The sequence below is a fragment of the Takifugu rubripes genome, chromosome 4 (assembly GCF_901000725.2).
Source record: "Takifugu rubripes chromosome 4, fTakRub1.2, whole genome shotgun sequence".
NCBI classification, from domain to species: Eukaryota; Metazoa; Chordata; class Actinopteri; order Tetraodontiformes; family Tetraodontidae; genus Takifugu; species Takifugu rubripes.
Window position 1 is genome coordinate 5,869,030 of NC_042288.1, and position 19,399 is coordinate 5,888,428.

The 19,399-nt window shown below is 46.5% G+C and overlaps 2 protein-coding genes across 3 annotated transcripts; both read right to left on the minus strand.

Annotated features, from left to right (window-relative positions):
* Positions 1 to 1,265: 1,265 nt before the first annotated feature.
* tnfaip3 (tumor necrosis factor, alpha-induced protein 3) lies at positions 1,266 to 11,490 on the minus strand. 2 transcript variants are annotated; one of them, XM_029835128.1, is made up of 9 exons: positions 11,180 to 11,490; positions 9,730 to 10,142; positions 7,038 to 7,228; positions 6,751 to 6,928; positions 6,358 to 6,528; positions 5,997 to 6,177; positions 4,912 to 5,903; positions 4,582 to 4,787; positions 1,266 to 4,420 (listed from the first exon to the last, which is right to left on the minus strand). In XM_029835128.1, the coding sequence occupies exons 2-9, from the start codon at positions 10,034 to 10,036 to the stop codon at positions 4,139 to 4,141; spliced, it is 2,508 nt and encodes an 835-aa protein (XP_029690988.1). In that variant the 5' UTR covers positions 10,037 to 10,142; positions 11,180 to 11,490; the 3' UTR covers positions 1,266 to 4,138. The 2 variants fall into 2 exon arrangements, with proteins under 2 accessions (XP_029690988.1, XP_011601444.1); XM_011603142.2 differs by having other exon boundaries at positions 3,966 to 4,420; positions 6,751 to 6,892; positions 11,180 to 11,488.
* A 3,033-nt stretch (positions 11,491 to 14,523) lies between these two features.
* Positions 14,524 to 19,328, minus strand: perp (p53 apoptosis effector related to pmp22). The gene is made up of 3 exons (XM_003963830.3): positions 18,856 to 19,328; positions 17,097 to 17,237; positions 14,524 to 15,796 (listed from the first exon to the last, which is right to left on the minus strand). Exons 1-3 carry the CDS (start codon positions 19,058 to 19,060, stop codon positions 15,585 to 15,587), a joined length of 558 nt encoding a protein of 185 aa, XP_003963879.1. The 5' UTR covers positions 19,061 to 19,328; the 3' UTR covers positions 14,524 to 15,584.
* Between the last annotated feature and the right edge of the window lie 71 nt (positions 19,329 to 19,399).

A 19,399-nucleotide genomic window follows, 5' to 3' on the forward strand; every position in this document is an offset into this window, starting at 1 on the left:
TTGAATTCAGATTTGTGGGGATCTTTTTTAAAGATAACCTGTTGTGTGGTTGCAAAATCATGTCACGTAGTTGAAATATAGGGTTGCATTGGATCAAATCTCACTGCACTGTGATCACTTTGATCACTGCATAATCACATGCCTAATCTTTTTGATCCCTGGATGTTGGACAAGGTGGAGGGGCTCAGAACATAGAACTCCTAGATGTGACTGAAACCTCTTGTAGCTACAGATAATGTCACAGAGTAGATGAATAAAATGAAATCACTGTGATTCAGTCATTGTCAAACTCACAATCAAAAAAAGTATATTTCTTTTCATTTAAAAGTAGACTATGATACATTCCTACAGCGTTTACCTTTAGTCATATGTTTAAATGTGTCTTTTCCTCAAAAAAGCCATTGCTCCCACTCACGGGAACTCGCGTCTGACATCTAGTGGTCATACTGGTGAACTGGAAAAACAATTTATTTATTTATTTTACTGCATTAAACTTTATATCAGACGGCATCTTTTGGCGTGGCAGTTACTCTTTTGCTATTTGTTTGTGAAATTATCCATATAGTTCTTTGGCTTTATAGTTCTTGTAATGATGGTATGTATATGAACACAGAGTCCAAAACACTGAAATCCATTATTCGAGGCGGATGTTAAGACTTGACGTGCCACTGTCCAGTAGACGAGTTGTGAAAATAAAAAAGTATGCCAGTAAGAAGAGGATAGTTTTAATCTCACAGCAACGCTCACAATCTCAGAGAAGTTTCCAAAAGACATGTTTGCACGTGGAAGGACACTTCTGCCATGTTAAAGATGTCAGAGCATGGATGCAACTTTTTCTGCTGCACAACAGCTTCCTGCTGAACATGCCTGATATTGATGTTTATTTTTAGAGACAGCTCAGTTTAGCCGCTCCACTCATGCAAATTGCATCCAAATTTGCAGTTACCAACAGCTCAAACACAAAGTTTCTGCAGTTTCTGTTTGTGTGGCCTATAAACAATTTTGAGCTCATTTTTCAGCTTTCCAAGATGTCTCATACATACTTACATCTTTTGGCTTTTAGTTACTACTAAATAACATTATTTTTGTGTTCAGATGATGGTCAAACATTTTTGATGCGTTGTACTGTTTCTTGCCACCAGACGTCGCTGTGTCGCCTCCCACACTGGTAGCGTCGTTAAAGATTTTAATGGACTGGGGGACTGTTATTTTTGGCTCTGCATAATTTATTAATTCCCCTGTAGTGACAAAAATACTTTTTTGGATGAGGTCATCAGAACATTTTAATCAGGGAGTGTTGTTGGCGCTGGGGTATTTCCAGGAAACCGCAGCCGACTGAGGTGACTGTGGTCTGTGGGGTTGTGATCCTACAAAGAACTCTGCAGCCCCATGCTGGTTAAATGTCATCCGTTTTCAGCTGTAAAAATATTACAGCCCCTTTTTGTTATTGCCATTCCCCTTACCCTGAACTCCCCCTCCCACTGAAGGATCTACTCCTCCTGGCTGTGAGTTTCCCGCTCATGAAGGTGTTAATTTGCTAATATACTGTAGGCTCAGGACAAACTGCAAAAAAGCAATGAGGTTACCCAGTTATGTGAAGTGGGAATTTGTGGCAACAAAAAATAAACAGGAAAGAAAAACCACATTAGACTGTTTTAAGATTTCTTAATAAAAATAGTTAATTTCAGGACGACATATAAATTATTATTGAATCACACAATACAGATATCTTGATATGAATAAATACTTAACAAAGAAAACCAGGCTTTTTTTTTCTTTGTACAATATTCTACTGTCGAAAAGGTCACACAGAGACACTTCCACACAGTTTGCATGTTTGTTACACCTTCTGCTCTTCGGCAGTTGCTCTTCCTACTGTTGGAATGTCCCTTAACAGGTCGGAGTACCATTCCTAAATGCCTCAGCAGCTCAGACCAGTCGTGCAACTTAGGTGATCTCCTCCCAGTCAAACTCAGCGCCCCCAGACACTTCAAAGAGGGCCCTGGTGAGGCAACTGCTAATTGGCCTTGAATTGATTAAGGTTTGTCTAGAGGTGGTTAAAGCACACAAAGATCTACGCACAGGCTGTTAACACGTGGGGCGGCCTGACGGCTTTAGAAACAGTAGGATGAAAAAGGCAGACCAGGAGCTGTTCTGTCTAGGCTTTTCTAACTGGAGCCACAGATGGACATCTGCTCACATCAAGCAAACCTACTGGGGTTTCAGAGGCTCGTGTTTGTGGTTTCACAGCGACATCTGCGGCGGTCCAGTCTGGTTCTGATGATTCAGGCTGGCCACTTTTAAGGAGGTAACAGCAACTGCTGATTGATGGCACAATGTATTTCTTTTGGCAGAAATGAAACGAAATATATCAAAATACATTTCAAAACTTTCAAAACAACAAAAGGAATGTCAGTTTTGTGTATCCCAGGTGCACAGACAGTGTGCATTGTGTGTGTGTGTGTTGAAGATGAGGCATTGGTTTGGAGGGTCCTACAATAAGGACCCAGATCCATATTCACAAAAAGCATATCATAGGTGGGAGGGCAGATCCTGGATCAGCGATCAGGCCCCTCTGGTCCATAAGATTTTACTTAAAGGCAAAACTCAGAAGGATCAGCCCCAAAACTGCACCGCTGCCACAGCAGCAGCGGCAGCAGCACAAAAGACATTCAGATAAACAAGGTTAACCAAAGAAGGCAAAGGGAGCGCTCTGTGGAGATCTGGCACATCCCAGGATGGTGGAGCAAAGCTGACCAGGACAGGGTGCTCAAATCCTCACAGAACTGTGTTTGCACGCACGCACTTGTGAGGACTGCATGTGTTGGGACGCTTCTTCCGCTTGATTGGAACTGCGACTAATCAAAAGCTCATTTTCTTGCTGTTTTTGTTTACTTTTTAGTGCCACATGTGGCCACTGTACATCTTTGGGTTCTGGGAAATTTTTAATTTTGACATGAAACTCTATCTATATGTCAACTAATAAAGGAAAATTAACAATTGCTGGCAGTCTCCAAAGTTCATTTGGTGTTTGTTCGCTCTAAAACCGCTTCCGGCAACTGCATTTCTACGTGCATGTGTACGTGCGTTATGTTTTTAGGTGCTTAAGTGGTCAGTAAACAGCAAAGAAATGTCCAAGGCAACTGATCTGTTTTGGAGTAGAAGGAGGGAGATAAGAGGAAGGACAGGAGGAATAGAAAGAGAACCGTCTTCTCTGCTTTCTGTCCGCTGATGCTGCCAGCATGTCGGCTACAATGGAGAGGCTTGTGTTTCTATACATGTAGCACCCAAACCAGCAGGGGCCCGCCCCGTCTGTCCTGCACTGCCCATATCTGTCAGTAAGGATTTCAAAAAGCATAAAAATAGTCACTAAACGATGGGGGGGGGGGGTGCAAATCATTAATCATTTTAGGATGTTGATGCGATGGTTCTGGTCTATTTCAGGAACACGTATAAGTGTTTTAGAGAACTACATTAACCAGTGAAGGAATGCAGGTTATCGCATGTCCAGCACTCTGCTTGCTTTGGAAGGGCTGTCTCACTTCTGCTTTGTACTTCCACAAAACCTCTCACTGGGTTTTCCCAACACGCCTCACCTCCCGGAGCGAATGCTGGACAGACAGGCAGACAGATACGCAGATTGGTTAAGACAGACAGTCAGACAGACACGGGTAAAAATCCTTGGCTGTGGTCTAGAAAGCAATGTCAGATGCTTCTTGTTATGTCGACATACAATCATTTTGTCCGGCACGTTTCACCACGTACCTCTAAATACATATTGTACACAAGAGCTCGTCAGCGCTCTGACATGGAGCCAAACCTCTCAATGTGCGCACGAGCGCATCAGGTGATAATAATTGCACAAAGAGGTATTCTGGAGGCCATGTCTACTGTGAACACACACACACACACACACACGCACGCACACATTCTCACACCCCACCCTAACCCCCCACATACACACACTCCGTCTTCACATTCTACATGGGGGGTTTGATTCAGGCCATAAGGTTACTAGTTAGTCACTAACTAGAAAGTTAGTTGGTCAGTTAGTCTCAGAGGTGCATTGACTGGCATGTGGCGCCCGCAGCTGGGTGACGGCTCTAACGTTGTTTCCTCCGTGTTGTCTTGCGTGTGGTCAGCCGCGATAAATCTGTTTGAAGTGGTCGCACTCGTTGCAGTAGCCCTGTTTCTCTTGGTTGGCATAGTGGTCGCAGCCCTGCGTCCGGCACCGCTGCTTGGACTTTTCCTTGGGCGCCTGCGCCCGCCTGCCCACCTCCCTGCCCTGGCCACGCGTGTGACACTCTGGACAGAGGTCTGTGCAACCTGGGGACACGTTACTGCAGCCGCTCCGCCAGCACTGGGTCTGGTTCTGCGTCTGGGATTGCTGCGAAGATCTGGGTTTGACTGCTCGGTCACGCTTCGAGTGCACAGGAACAGGCAGAAAGAGGACAAAAAAGAGACATGTTAGAACGTTGGTGACTGCCTGAGCAGCAAAGTATAGCTAGAAAAACCAAACAAAACTGAGAACTTTCTCTTGTTCTGGAAATAGAAGCTAAATAGGTGAATAGGACGACCTACCACGACCAGAGGAGGGGAGTGTGTCGAGCGATGTGCCACCTGGTTAAGCCTCGCACTTTGCTCTTTGACATAGCACTTGTCACAGTAGCCCTCCAACATCGCCTTGCCAATGGCACCACAGCCAGGACCACGACATCGTGAGGCATTCTGGAAGCCTGCCTCCAAACCGTGGCGGTTCTGGATTGGTGCAGGGGGAGGAGTCAGGTCTGGAACGTACAAAGGCCAGCGTGAACAGTATGCCACTGGGTCAGAAGACGGCGTAAAGAAACCCAACCGATTTCAAGCCACCAATATATAGTAAATAAGGCCGAAGCGTTCCAGCAGACTTACGGTGGTTTGTCTGATAGTCTACGTAGCAAATAGTGCAGAAACCCAATTTCTCAGGTGTTCCAAAGAACTGGCAGCCAGATCTTTTACAGGGGCGGGCCAAAGGTGTTTGCCATGCCGAGGTGTGCCCCGGTGTTAGGGTGAGGCATGGCCGCTCGGTGTCCCTGGCCTGGGACCAAGCTGAAGATGATGGCTCAGTCCTGTGGTTGTTCTGCTCTGGCTCCCCCCTTTCTGGGGCCTGCTGTCTCTGCATGCAGGGGGGACACAAACCATTAAATATTCTAAACGCCTCCTGTCGGCACATGCTGCAACGCTCCGTTTCTGGTTCACGACCACCCCACTGGGTCCAGCCAGAGCCCTGGCCCGGATGGGGTGCGATCGGGCCCCCATTGGGACCCGGGAGTCCCGTAGCAGTTGTTCCAGCTCCAGGGGGTGCGTGATTCTGCCTGGAGTTGAAACAGCGCTCACAAAGTCCATCGTGTTCCACGCTAAGGGTGAAGAGGCAGCCGGGTGTCTTGCACTTCATGGCATGTGTTTCGCTGTATAAGCTAAGGCTGGGAGCGGTGGGTGGGGCCGAGCGTGGACTGGACAGCACCACCCCTCTTCCGGATGAAGTGGGGCTGCTGCTTCGGACTACCCGTGAAGTCACCTCAGTCTCTGACCCCCCGATCACACCAGCCCCACCTTGTACACCTCCTCCCCTGGTCTGCACCACCCCTTCCACTCGCGTTCCTCCGCCTGTAGTGGCCTGACGCTTCTCGAAGCATTCGTGGCAATGAGGCTGAGTATCCACGGAAACGTAAAAGGTGCAACGGGGCGTGGCGCAGCGTATCTCGATGAGAGAGAGCTGGGAGACGGAGAAGGGTGGCGGGCGCTGCGGCTGGGCCGCCCACGCCTGCTCCTTGTCCTCCTGCCAGCGCTGGAACTCGTGGTTGACGAGCTGCAGGTAGTCCTCCATCAGGTTCATGTCCTCGGGCAGGTTTCCCTCATCTAGCCTTGGAACAAAAACATAAAAGATAGTTCTTAATCCAAGTCCGCATCTGGGTAAAAACATTTCCCTTTGGAAAAACTCAGGAATCTGCTGTTACCGAGCGGCATTGATGATCTGTATTGTGTCGTAGCCCAGGCCGATGACGGGGATTTCAATCAGGATCAGATAGTCGTTGAGAAGCCTCTCTTTCTGCTGCTGCTCCTTCTCCATGAGGAAGTGAACTTTGAGCTCCTCGAAGCCCCCTCGTCCCGGGTTGATCAGTGGCACCGCTCGTATCTCTGGAATAAAATTCAGTAGTTCTCACATCCAATAAAATCTGGTTTCACGGGCAGGTGTGACAGAGATTTGACTTTGGGATTATATTTCTGTCACAGTTGATGTTTCAGAAAACTGGGAATGGTGAGAATAGAGGATAGTGTGGCTAATCAAAACTAGAAAAAGGGTTTTACAACTCATACCTGGACCGCTGTCTTTGACAGTGATGAGGGGTGCGAAGTGCTGGGAGTCATAGCCGAGCACTATCGGGTATTTGTAGCATTCTGTGGGCGGCCAGTGGAGTGGCAGATAAATCCCGCCCACATTCAGAGGAGAGATGGAGGAGCCAGATTTCATACTCCTGACAACCTGGTCTGAAGGACGGTCAAAAAGAAATTTCCGAATTTAAATAAGAAAACTTATCTTAAGGAGGAATATAATTTAATCACGATTAATGAGTTTAAATTCTCCAATTCAAACACTCAAATGTTGCAATTTCTACTCATTCCTGCTGCATTTAATTCATTTAGCAAAGCAGATAAATCCACTCAGACACATTTAGACAACACGGGTTTAGTGTTTGATGCATAGAATACCTGCAATGACAATGATGGGTCTGCGAAGAATGTTGGAGAGGATGAAGATGTGAATGTCCTCCAGAGAGTCAAACTGGAGGCCATTGCTGCTGGAAACTGGAGAGGCCATCTTTACGATCTTGTCCCACTCCTCTTCCCAGTTCTGGGACAACCGCATATGCACACCGGGAAAATAAATCAGGATATGAACAAAAATTTAGTATGCTAACAATCACATTGACGGTCAAAAGACACAGGACAAAGCTGTAGGGCACATTTCTGCAGTGGACCAAGTGTAATCTGGATACCATGGTAGTGTAGCGCAGTCCGGTCTGGGTGAACTCCTGAGACTGGATCAGCTCGGCCTGGAAGCGGGCTCTGAAGACGCCGGTGTCAGTCTCTTTCAAAACACCGTGAAGGGTTTTCCGAAGCACGAGGTCCGTGTCCTGAACGCCCAGCATGTATTGAGAGGTGGCATGAAGCAAACAGTTTCCATCTCCTGGAGGCACAAAAAGAAAAGAAGATGGGATTAAAACTACAGGCTCAAAAGTTACACAACCACAGGATCCACACTCACACTGCAAATTCAGTAGAGAGCGAACAAGAGCAAAATAAAGGCTGGGGATTTCCAGGCCATCGGGTCGCTGTCACACTATCTGCTGTCTGGATTATTACATGATCCTCACGTGTTGGAAAGAATGCACACGGATCAGCTCGAATCTCGCCAACTGTCCTGAGATAAATACCCCCCAGGATAACTGGAGCACTTATCAGAGACTTTTAATGTAGATCTGGCTGGGGAAAATTGCAGATAATTGCCTGTCATTCCAAGAATTTCAATAACTGCTCAAGATCATTTGGAATTTGATTTAGTCTCCTCTGGCAATACTGGGTGTTTTTCTTATTGTGAAAGAGGAGCACATATTTGTCAGTGTAGACGGCGATGAAACACACTGTTGCCACACTCAAGGCAGGAATTTCCCTGAGCTTACTTCTTCCTTTGAGTGTGTGTGAGTGTGCGTGTGTGTGTGTATTCCCCTCCTATGATCCTAACTCATCAATGCTCTTCAGATGGTCTTGGACTTTCCACAGGGGCGTGGCCTGGAAAGGACAGAATGTTATCATGCTCACCACTGGAAGCAATGAGTCTTTTATGGACCATGTAGATTCAGTCTAGCTTTGCCACCTGTCCTCTAATGTTTACTGAGCAGGTAAACCATCAACTTCTGTTGCAATGTGTCCTGTGCCGTAATCCAAAATCTTAAAACTACGGCCGCTCACTGAAATAAACCAGCTTAGTGCTGGAGGACAAACGTGATCGGATTTCTAAAACAGCTGCAAAATGTAATGCGGGATTATTTTGACTCAACTGTAATTGGGAAGAGAAAGAAAATCACTTTCAAAGCAGCTGGCAGTTGTTGCACGTGCGTCTGAACAAACACATAAGCGGCAGAACACGCTCGCTAAGAGGAGGAACAAACAATAAGTTCCACTTCTGCACACATGCGCAGCCTGCTGACCCTGAACTGGCATGAAAGACAATCTACTGAGTCCATCTGTCTAGATATAGGCACTTCCTGAAAACACCATAGCGTGGGATCAAAGTTAATCCTGTCCAGGCAACACTAGGCACCAATGTTGTGGTTTCCACTGAAATTCGGAGGTTTTGTCCTACATCATCCACCCTCGTTCGCCCCAGACATTAAAGGGGCAGACGAGACTTTTTCACTGGGTGAACATCCAGTAAAAACCCAAACGTCAGTGACCTCAGTCAGAGGGAAGATGATGTCATACACAGCTTCTGTCAGGGTTGGCTGGTTTAGTGGTCAATCAATAAAAGATGTTATTGCTACAATTTGTTTAATGTTACTGGACCCTCGCTGACGGACTTTTGCTTCCTCACGTTCCGTCTCTCTGTCTGCTGAGCTCCAGTGACTCAGCAGCAGTCGGCTAGCCCACTGTGTGCGTGCGCGCGCGCGCGTGTGTGAGTGTGCATGTGCACGTGTGTGTGTCGCCATCCTCTGCTCAAAGTCACGTCTGGGTCCTTTGGATGTAGACGCTATAAATTCTGTCTCTGTGACGTCACCCTCATAGCAAAGGAAATACCTCTCATGTCCTTCCAGCAGGAGTCATACAAAATACATAACCAGCCACAGGTTTCAGTACTGACATGAAACAATAAAGACACACACAGAACGCAACCAGAGTTCTGTAAGCTTCCAGTAAACACTAAAATTAGGATGAGGTTCATAAGCAATTCCACACATATAACCGTCAACTTCCCAGGTCAAAAAGAAGAAGCAAATGTTTCAGTTATAAAACTGGTTTAAAAGACTTGTTTATGTATAAAGATTCGCAGTTAATTCTGGAGCATTTCTTTGGACCTCAGGCTTCATCAGGCTTCATCAGGGTGTGGTGGTGAACTTAAAGTCATCCTGAGTGACTGGGCACACCTACGCAATACCACTGGGACAAACCCTAATATGGAAAGAGTGGGGTCTGAAACACCAGCAAGAGTAAATAGCACGGACAAGATGACAGCAGAGAAATTCCCGTAAGAGGTAGCAGGTCTCATCTTACAATCTTCTCATAACAGGAAAGCTGACATTGTAACGGACTGAACAGCAAAGCCATTGGGCCTTACAGTAATCCCACCTGTGAGTAATGACATCTCAGAATCTACATGTCAAATAACTCAGGCAGTAACGGCACGCCGCGGCTGATTGCGAAAATGAAACTACAGCAGAATAGTTCCCCGGCCATGTCCCACGAAGGTCACTTCCTGAAATCGAGATAGAAGTGGTTCTCATCGCTTCTGCAAGGCTCGCCTACATTTGATAATATTCGGTTTAAAAACAATGGAGACAGTGCAGATTTGCACTGGTTTAGAACTAAGGTGCACTTTGACACAGCTAAAAAAAAAAAGAAGTCGTGCCTGCAGGAGCACATCAGAACCTCTTTTAAATCATTCCAAACCTGAAAATACCAGCACAGTCTCACCATTTGTACGCAGAGGCACCATTTTCTTCACCTCCCGGCACCAGTTTAGCTTCTTCTCCTGCTCCAACGTGGCCTGCATGGCTCTGTCCAGGATAGCCGCCTGCACCACCTCCCGGAAGGCCTGCGGGAAGTGGTTCATGGCGATCATCTCCAGCGTGTACCGGTGCATCCCCCGCAGGTGGTGTATCAGGCCGCTGCCGTTGGCCGGCTTCACCACATCGTTGGGCACACGTTGCCGGATCTTCACGGCCTTCAGAAGGTTGGAGACAAACAGGAATTTGGGCAGGAAGTTCTGACCCTGCGACATGGCGGATGGGTGGCCAGGTGTTTGGAAGGAGGGCAGGAAGAGGAATGAGGAGGAGGAGAAGGAGGAGGAGGAAGCACCAACTGTTGGTGATGGAACAATGTGGAGACTGTGGGGAGAAATGGGGTCATATGTTATTGCATGTAATTACGTAATAAGGTTGACAATAATTGCATAAACTGGTAGGAAACTTAGACAGCCTCCGCCATCATCATCTAGGACTTGACTGGACTGGTTTACAGTTTCAGTGGGAAATTACCCAAAGCACAGGTCACCACGGTGAAGACTGGGGCGCTTTTTTTTTTTTTTTTTTATCAGGGATTCTGACTAACCAAAGCAGAGAGACAATACAGCTTCTATTTTCCGGTTAAAGGATTGCAAAAGACTAGATTGGAAATTTGATGGAAACTTTCCATTAAAACTTGCCACATTTCCAAGTTATCAGGACGTTTAAAAAAAATCGTTGGTCGGCATGTAAAGTCCTGGACTTTTCGCTATTTTAACTTCAGCCAACTTTAAGCTGCCTACCCGTGGAAGCGGACAGAGTTTGCGGCTTTTTAGTCATTTTATTGCTGCAGCAGGTGCAACAGCCGGCTAGGCCATGCTAAGCGGCTAGTTCCTGACAGGCGGCAGTGGCCAGCAGACACCCGGGTGTGCGAGCACCTTCACACCGATCGTTCCCGGCTGTTTGGTGTGACGGCACCACTTGCAGACTTTGGACTGACAAACAGCTGCACAGCGGTGGATGCTGCGGTCTAGGCTGGCTGGCTACACACGCGCATACACACGCGCACGCACTCACACACACGCTAACACAATAACAGGAGACTTTGCTTACGTTAAAGGCTTACGTAATTCCGATGACAACTACCTATCAAACAATGTAGCCTTGAATCGCGTCATTAGCAGCCGCTGCCGCTACAGCGTCGCGCCGCCGACGCGACATTTTGCTTTAAACGCTCCGTTATCCGCTTCGGGGTGACGTCTTTGTAAACAATGGCTGTCAAAGCCACTGTCGTGAGCAGGCTCCAAGCTTCCTCCATGTCCCCAGAAACACGACCGCACGCTCCTCGAGGCCCGAATGTGGCCTTTCGCCTCCCCGGGTGAGAAATGTTGTCCGCACAGGGCGTCAGGAGGGCGGCTTACCTGTGTAATGTGTCGGGGTAAAAACAAAGCCCTCCCGGATGCTCAGGCTAGTCCTCTCTGAGCCACTTCACTTAGCTTCACCGCAGCAGTCCTCGGCGCCATTCAACCTTCTCTTTCCTCCAGCACCAGATCTCTTTAGGAGCCTGTCTGCGAAAGATTTCAAAAGAGTACGCACACGTCCACAAGAGATAGTTTCTTTAAAAAAACAAAAAGCACAAGCGAGGGAATTTCCACACGGGGACTTTCCGTCCACCCATTTTCCTCTCTCTCTCTCTCTCTCTCTCTGCAGTTCTGATTTCCACCGATAGAGGGACCCACCATCTGTCTGAGTCGATGAAGAACAGCACATCCCTCCTACTGTGCACAAAGAAACGTCACGGAGGAAGACAGACAGGTCGCGTCATTCTCTATTTGCTTAGAAATAAATAGTCATCATGCAGGAGTCCAGCCGGAGCATAGGAGCCGGGAAAACAAAGGAAAAGCGCTGGCAACAACTCCCCTCTGGGGATAATAAAGAACTATCCTGGTCTGGATACTGACTTGTCTGCCTGCATCTGTTTCTGACATTTGCAGCATGATGGAAATCTTGTCATTGTGGCAGTGCCCTTTGTTGCATTCATTCTTTCCTACAACACAGATGTGCAACAGACAAAATACCCCCCTGTCATGATGTTCTGTGGTCTTATGTTCATTCACAGAGTGAGCAGAAATAATAGGGAAGTGGAACCTCAACACCAGTTTCACCTGTGAATCTTGATGTTTCACCCAAACTAAAGCAACAGACGACACTTTGGAAGACAAATATGTTGATTGAACTTTGATATTTGATTATCATTATCAATAGCGTGTATTTTGGGCTGTAGGTCAAGTTTTTGTCAGCATTCCAGGTCCTCCACTCTGCCTTCGTAATGTTGGTGATCTAACTGTCTGGAGGTTTTACATGTTTATTATTATTGGGTCACATGTTGGCTGAGTCACAGTATGGGAAGATCAATTTTGGCCATTTGCAGAAGCGATTTAGACCAAAGATAACACGGAAAACCCCAAAAGACAGAGAGCCACTCTGTTTGTCCATGGGGGTCAATATGATCAAATGTTCATTTATGCAATGTTATGAAAGCTGTTGTTTTTAGCCATATAAAACAGCTACAGCTGCTGGTTTGCAGAATCATATATTTTATGTTTAGATCACATATATTGTACGTGTTAGTGTATCGTTAGTTTACTTTAAATGTGGTTCATTTCAAACATTATTCATGTTAACGCTTGGCACCTGAATTCAGGAGGATTCTCCAGTCGTGACTCACTCAGTGGATTCATTGAGGTTGTTGAGACTTTGCCATGCTCTCTCATCATTTTCTCTACCAATCATATAAATATGACCAGAAAATCAGCTTAAATTCAAAAAGGACGGTCCCTGAAACAAAATGACTCAATAATCTTAGACACATACATTCTCAAGCTCTTAAATAAGCATCACTGATCCAAACCCACTGCAAAAAAAAGCAACAGTGCAGCTAAAATGGGACAATCATGGGCTGTGCTAATATACTATTTCCTGCCTAGAATTTATGGTAAGACATGACTCTGTATGTCCTCCACAGTCATTTGGCCCTTGTGTTCTGACAGGGTGGCCATTCCCTCACAGTGACTTCTGAACCTCTACTGTTCCATCATGGCCCTGCTGGTATGAGGTGTGAGAGCACTGGCGCGAAACTCCCAAAAGACCTACGCAGTTCTCTTCTAGAACTTCTTTATTGCGTGGAAACCACCTCAGAGGCAGAGTGAAACCCACCCCCAACAAATCTGCTTGACAAAAGCCTTCTTCGCATTCCTCTAAATTCCCTGTCACATATCTGACCTTCACCTGCAGAGTAAACCACGTGGGAGGCGCACAGGCCCTGATTTGCTGATCGGCAATGACCTCTAGAGGTCACTAGTGTGAACTGCAGTTGTGGTGACCTCATTAAAAGAAAGCCAGACCCCAGCAAAGGAGAGGAGAGAAACAAACGCCGCAGCGTTTCCATCCCCTACCTGTCTGGAGTCTCGGAGAAGTTTAGGAGGATCCTCCAGAAACACGACATACCGGTTCATTTCAAACCCAGCAACACTCTCAGACAGAGGTTAGTACACCCAAAGGACAAGACACCAAGACCCAAACAAAGTAATGTTGTGTATGCTGTACAGTGCCAGGAGAAATGCAAGGAACTGTACATTGGGGAAACCAAACAACCTCTCCACAGAAGAATGGCACAACACAGACGCGCCACCTCTTCGGGTCAAGATTCAGCAGTCCACTTACACCTAAAGGAGAGTGGGCCCTCCTTCGAGGACAGCCAAGTACGGATACTGGCCAGAGAAGACCGCTGGTTTGAAAGGGGGGTCAAGGAAGCTATCCATGTTAAATTGGAAAAACCATCCTTAAACAGAGGTGGTGGCCTGAGACACTTCCTATCACCCACATACAATGCAGTCCTCCACTCTTTCCAACAGCAAAACAAACATTCACACCATTCCAGGAGACCCAGTGACTCATCACCATGTGATCCAGCAGACAAAGGGGAGACACCTCAACAGAAACTAGGTGAACGACCCGACCAACGACCCTGCTAACGACTCTCAGGTGACCACCCAGATCATTAGCATGCAAATGGTCCACAGGGGCTATATATTTTCAAGCTCTCTCCCCAGCGACTTCAGAACTGAAGAAGCCTTCTGGATAGAAGGCGAAACGTCTTCAAGAGAAGAAACCCAGTCCAGTTGACAGAGAAAACTACCTTGGATACAATGAGCTGGATGACTGAGAATTTACACAGACATGACCTCATTAAGCATATTTGTGATGCAAAAGTTAAAAAAAACAACAACAAACTGTCAGGTAAACATTCACGTCACTAACCATTATGTCTATTCTGAAAATTTGATTTAAAATACTTTTCTCTATTGACAGATTTATATTTGAAATTTTAAATTCTATTGAAACATTTATTTTCTTCAAAATAACTGTTATTAGTGAAATGCTAAAACGTGCCTGTATAAATAGTCAAGCACTCAGCCCTGTCCATCGTCGCTGCACCTCTCCTTCACTTTCATGTCATTCCGTCATCACTCTCTTTCCACAAGACTAAAAGAAACTGTCAAAACATGCCGAGCAGAGTCTAAAGGCCCATCCTGGGTTGGGCTCCTAGGTGTGTTGGTCATAATTCCTGCTCGGTTGTTGTAATCTCACCCTGCCCTGTGTGTAACTGCACTTTGGCATGTTTGTGTTGTGTCCAGAGGCAGGCTGGATCATGATTTGACTGGTCCCAGTGTGAGAACGAATTCCTGCAGTTCAAGAAACAGGCTTTGAAAATTTAACTCTTTATTGCATAAGAATACACCGACTAACACAGAATCAGTTGAGGCTACAGCAGGATGTGGATTCACACTAACCAGACCTACTGTATGTGGTGCAGCTTAGTCCCATATTGTCAGATGATCTTTGAACTCGCAGCAGTTGTGTTTGGGCTTGACTTTGACTCATGTTTCAACACAGGCTGATTATATGCCAGTCTATCAAACCGCACTGATGAAACACTCCACAACACAGCGAAGACGCTAAGGCACAAGTTCTACACAAGGGGATAGCGTGCAAATAAGTTTAGCAGAAAGCTAGCCAGACTAGCATCAAAGCCTCAAAAGCTTTATTGCTCTTGAGTGTCCAGATGGAGGATTTTTCAGATAAAAAAAACCCCTCTTTACACAAATCTTGGAACTTTTGGAATGTGCTTACTTTAGATGCAAAAAAACCCATGAAATGCAGAATATATCTATCTATGAATGCTGCATTTTCCCAGTTTGCATATCTGTAGCATTCAGCGCTATTAGAAAAGAGGGAAGTTAAAATGTAAAATGCAAGACTGGACTTAATCATAGAGCAACTACTGCAAAAATCAAACATGGAAATATTGTAGTGTTCAATACGAAAAGCACACCCCCACCCTTACACCCCCAGTGGAATAAATCTGAAATTTGTAACTTGAAGTTTAATAAAAACAATACAACTCTTTAACTCAATAGTTTACATTCATGCTCTGGGTCCACACCTTCAGAAAGTGGCAACAGGTGAAGACTGAAGACCTTCTGCCATCCTCTGCTTTGTTTTCCTCTGATTTGCTCCTCAGACAAGATTTTAGAACAGCTCAAATATCAGCAATTAACTCGGTTAAGTGCACTTGGGTGGAAGAATACCTTTAAAACGTAATGTTACTGACCAAAAAAAAGAGGTTTGTGCATTAATAAACATGGAGTCTCCTTCCCGCTCCAGAACCAGTTGGTGGAGGATGAAGGAAATTGAACTTTTCTGCAGATCTGACTGGTGGGAGAGAGGAAACACCACGATGGGGCGTGTGTCCAGGTTCGGCCTTTAGGCCGAGGAGTAGATGTATTTGGTCTTGGCCAGGCCGGTCAGCTCGTCCTCGTAGCGCGGCAGGCAGCAGAAGAGGATGGCGCAGCCGATGCAGAGGATGGTGGCACCCCAGCCGAAGCCGTACGCCCAGGTGTAGTAATAGTTGCCCTCGAAGATCAGCTCGTTGAACTTGACGGGGTAGATGATGAGGGCGATGACCTGAAGGACCACTGCGGAGAGAAGAGCAACAAGGTCGTACTGCTGATGGAGCCTCCAGAGAACAACCCCGCCAGGTGGATTTTACCAGAGAAACGGAAAGTTCGGACGTAGCGTCAACTGATGCCTGTTAGGTGTGTTACCATGGTAACCACTCGTCGTTACGACATTTTAACATTCGTGCAATTTGACTAAAATTATACACATTATGAGAAGAACAAAAGAGAACAATATACTCGGTGAGGGACTAGACGGCCAGAAACAGAGACCTGGATCAGATTAGGGGGCAACAGTGGTTGTTTCTGGGGCAACAGTGGTGCTGTGGCACCCTCAGGGCCCCGGGGAGCTTGTCTCTCACGTCAAACCTCTGTGTGACTGTCTCACCTGTCATGGAAAGGCTTTGTTTGTGTGCACGTGGCTCAGCATGTTCTCATGCTCTGAGGGTGAGTCAGGCAGATAATCAGACTAAACAAGGCGTTCCCATGGCAACATCACACCAAATTCTTCGCCCTTCCCCCCACCAACTTTTCACTTTTGTTCACGTTTACTCATTTTCCCTTTTGCACCTGAAGGCATCGACCTATTTGGCAGCTCTCTTGGAGTTCACACAAGTGTTTTAACATCCGTCGTTCTGACTTAAACGCTTTGTGATTTCCACTGGAAAACTGCGTTTACGCCTTGTGTTGCTTCTCTTCCTGACCTCAGAGACTTTGACTCCCACTCATTCTAACAAGAGAATGCACACTTGCCCAAAACAGGATGTTTCCATATTTATCCTCTGTGTGTTTTATGAAACAGTCTTTACCATCATGCTTAATTTGTTTCTCGACTTTTAGACTGAGACAGTTCATAATTTAATTGAACTTTTGTAAACAGTACATCCTTATTCTGTTTTAAACAACTCTATTGGCTCCCAAAACTCATAATTGCTTTAAAATGCTGAAGCTAAGCTCTTCAATAAAGCTGGAAAATGAATAAATTAACATTCATTTTCTCATTTCATTGTTTCTCCTTTCAGGACTAATCAAAATTGAAGGTGTCTACGAGCGAAAAGTCACCTCTGACCTCAGGTTTTGTCTTCAGAATGCAGGTCTACAGGTTTAGAGCTCAAAAATCAGGAGGGTTTTTTTTCCCCCTGAAGCTTCAGTTGAGCCAGAAAAACCACTTCTATCACCCTTAACTGACAGGAATTGACCTAAATAACTCTACACATGCTGTAATATGTCCTCTCCCACATCAGGACAGGAAATTCCACAAGGCTATCACACGCGCGTTCTCCAAGGACAAGAATTTTTGTTCGTGGGGTCATCTCACCGACAACGATCAACAGCACCCCCACGAAGGGCAGGAGGGGGATGTTGAGCGAGCAGCAGAGCGCCACGCAGGAGATGATGAAGGCGACGATGAGGACGAGGAGGCCGATGATCATCAGAGCGGCGACGGCTTTGGCCCAGGCTGCAGAAGAAAGCAGAGGCAGGTTAATTAGAGGAAAAAACCCGGCCCAAGATTCACACCTTAAAGAGTGAAACCAGTTTTACCCACTAACCTAAATTAACTCTGCATTCCACACACACCTGCAGCAATTTACCAGACTTTTTATCCGCTAGAATATATTTTTGGTCTCTTTTACGTTAAAATGTGATCTATGAATGGAGATGATGGAGCTGAGGTATTATAATGAGCTACAGGGAGTGTCGGGCTTTAAGGTTTATTATAAAACCCTGTAGGTATGTGGCAACATGCACAGACCTAAACGACTCTGCTGCTTCCACCTCCCGGCCCAAAACTCCAATGACGAATGTGTTATTCTGCACTCAGACCCGCCCGCCTTCCTGCCAGGGAGGATACTCATCAAGGTCCTCTGAAGAAAGGCTTCACGCAGGCAGCAGGCTCAGCCTGACACCCGACTGGCAAAGACCGTCCAGAGACTTTTGCCCAGCAGCTCTCGGCAGCGTGTTATTGTTTAAATACAAGCCTGACAGAGAGGAAAAGCTTTGGCTCTACAACTGTGGGGGCATTTCAGCAGTAAAAACAGGAAATGAGTCAGTAGTATAATAAAACAATTGTTTAAGTTAATGGAGAAACCAGAACGTACATTTATATCAATTTTGTAAGATTGCTGCAGCTCTTTTGTGGTTGGACTCAATTCAAACATGAGTGCAAAAATAAATGAACAGAGCGTTCAAACCTAATTTGAGCAGTCTTTTTTAAGGGGCACTCCTGTAGTTCAGAGACCAATTCCTGGAAACAACGGCGCGCATAAGTCACGCCAGTTCAGCCATTACTTCGAGAATATTCTCCAAGCTATTCGGGCTCCACAAAATAAAAGCAAGCAGAATAAAGACGTCCTGCTGAGAGCAAAGGCAACATTGAGGAAGTCCAGACAACAGCAGCGTTACCACGGTAACGCTTGGCAAAGTCCAGAAAGTCTGATAGCAGCAACAATTCTGCCATTGTTGGTGAGAGAGAGACACACAGAGAGAGAGACACACAGAGAGAGAGTGTGTGTGTGTGTGTGTGTGTGTGTGTGTGTGTGTGTGTGTTGCGTTTTCATCTGGTATCAGTTCTTCAGGTGTGTCTGTTTAATAAGAGGTTTTATCTGTTTAAGTCGTTTTATCTGTATAAATAACTTACTATAAATAACCACGATTTTAAATTCTACTTCTGCTCAAAGCTCCTGAATCTGCCACGGGACTCAGATCTACTTTACCTGGTCTTAAAAAGACCAAATTAATTACCTGCTGCGCATGGTAATTAAGTTAAAAAAAACGTACAGGTTACAGTTCTGAGTCTCTCTTTGCTCCAAATATTGATCTAATGGGGAAGGACATTAAACACCTTCCACCCGAGCCAGAACATCTGAGGGAAGGGGAGCCCGCCCCCTGTTTTCCCTGGTCGGACACGCAGAATGAGGCCGTGAGGAGCAAAGTTCAGCCGTGCAGAGCTGCGGGCCTCCTCCCTGCCACCAAGGGCTCCTCTAAAGGTCGAGTCGAATGTAGAATTTTTCACCCAGCCGAGCAGCGAGTGTGTGAACCGCTTTGGCCCTTGTCGGGCTCCTGTTTGGCAGACTTACCATACTGCATGAGGGACGACTGCTCCCACGCACCGTTCCTGCCTCGGTACTCGTCCCACATATTGGCGTAGTGGGTCTTCGCGTCCTCGTCCTCGACCCATCCGGAGGTGGCGGCGATGGCGATTATGTCAAAAATAATGGCGAAGAGCAGCAGCAGGGGCAGGATCCACCTGCAGCGGGGGTAGGCTATCCCGCAGCGAAACATGACCGACGACCGGAGTTTGTGGACCGGGACACAGAGCAGGGAGTGCAGGGACGCGCGGTGCGGTGCACACGGGTGTGTTCGTCTTCTGCGTCTTGGCGCAAAGGCAGTATCCGCGGGTGTGGTGCTTTTGGGTAACAGATTGTAAAGAAATTCCCACCGAAGTGAGTAATGGAACCTGTTTCTTGACTTGAAGGGCAGGGCTTCTGTGACTGTTCCAGCGGAGTCAAGCCCAGCCCTCCCCGTGTCACATTTCACCCACGACCTGCAACTGCGGAGCAGGGAGTACGCACAGCCGTTCCGGCTCTCCCGAGTGGTCTCTAGGGTCAGTCAGGTCATTTC

Coding starts and splice junctions, on each gene's coding strand:
- tnfaip3 (XM_029835128.1), bottom strand. CDS start 10,036: ATGTCGCAGGGTCAGAACTTCCTGCCCAAATTCCTGTTTGTCTCCAAC. Junction 6,929..7,037: donor GACTGCGCTACACTACCATG/GTATCCAGATTA, acceptor GTTCATATCCTG/ATTTATTTTCCCGGTGTGCA. Junction 4,788..4,911: donor AGACTATCAGACAAACCACC/GTAAGTCTGCTG, acceptor TGTACGTTCCAG/ACCTGACTCCTCCCCCTGCA.
- perp (XM_003963830.3), bottom strand. CDS start 19,060: ATGTTTCGCTGCGGGATAGCCTACCCCCGCTGCAGGTGGATCCTGCCC. Junction 17,238..18,855: donor GTCGTCCCTCATGCAGTATG/GTAAGTCTGCCA, acceptor TTTCTTCTGCAG/CCTGGGCCAAAGCCGTCGCC. Junction 15,797..17,096: donor GGTGCTGTTGATCGTTGTCG/GTGAGATGACCC, acceptor TTCTCTCCGCAG/TGGTCCTTCAGGTCATCGCC.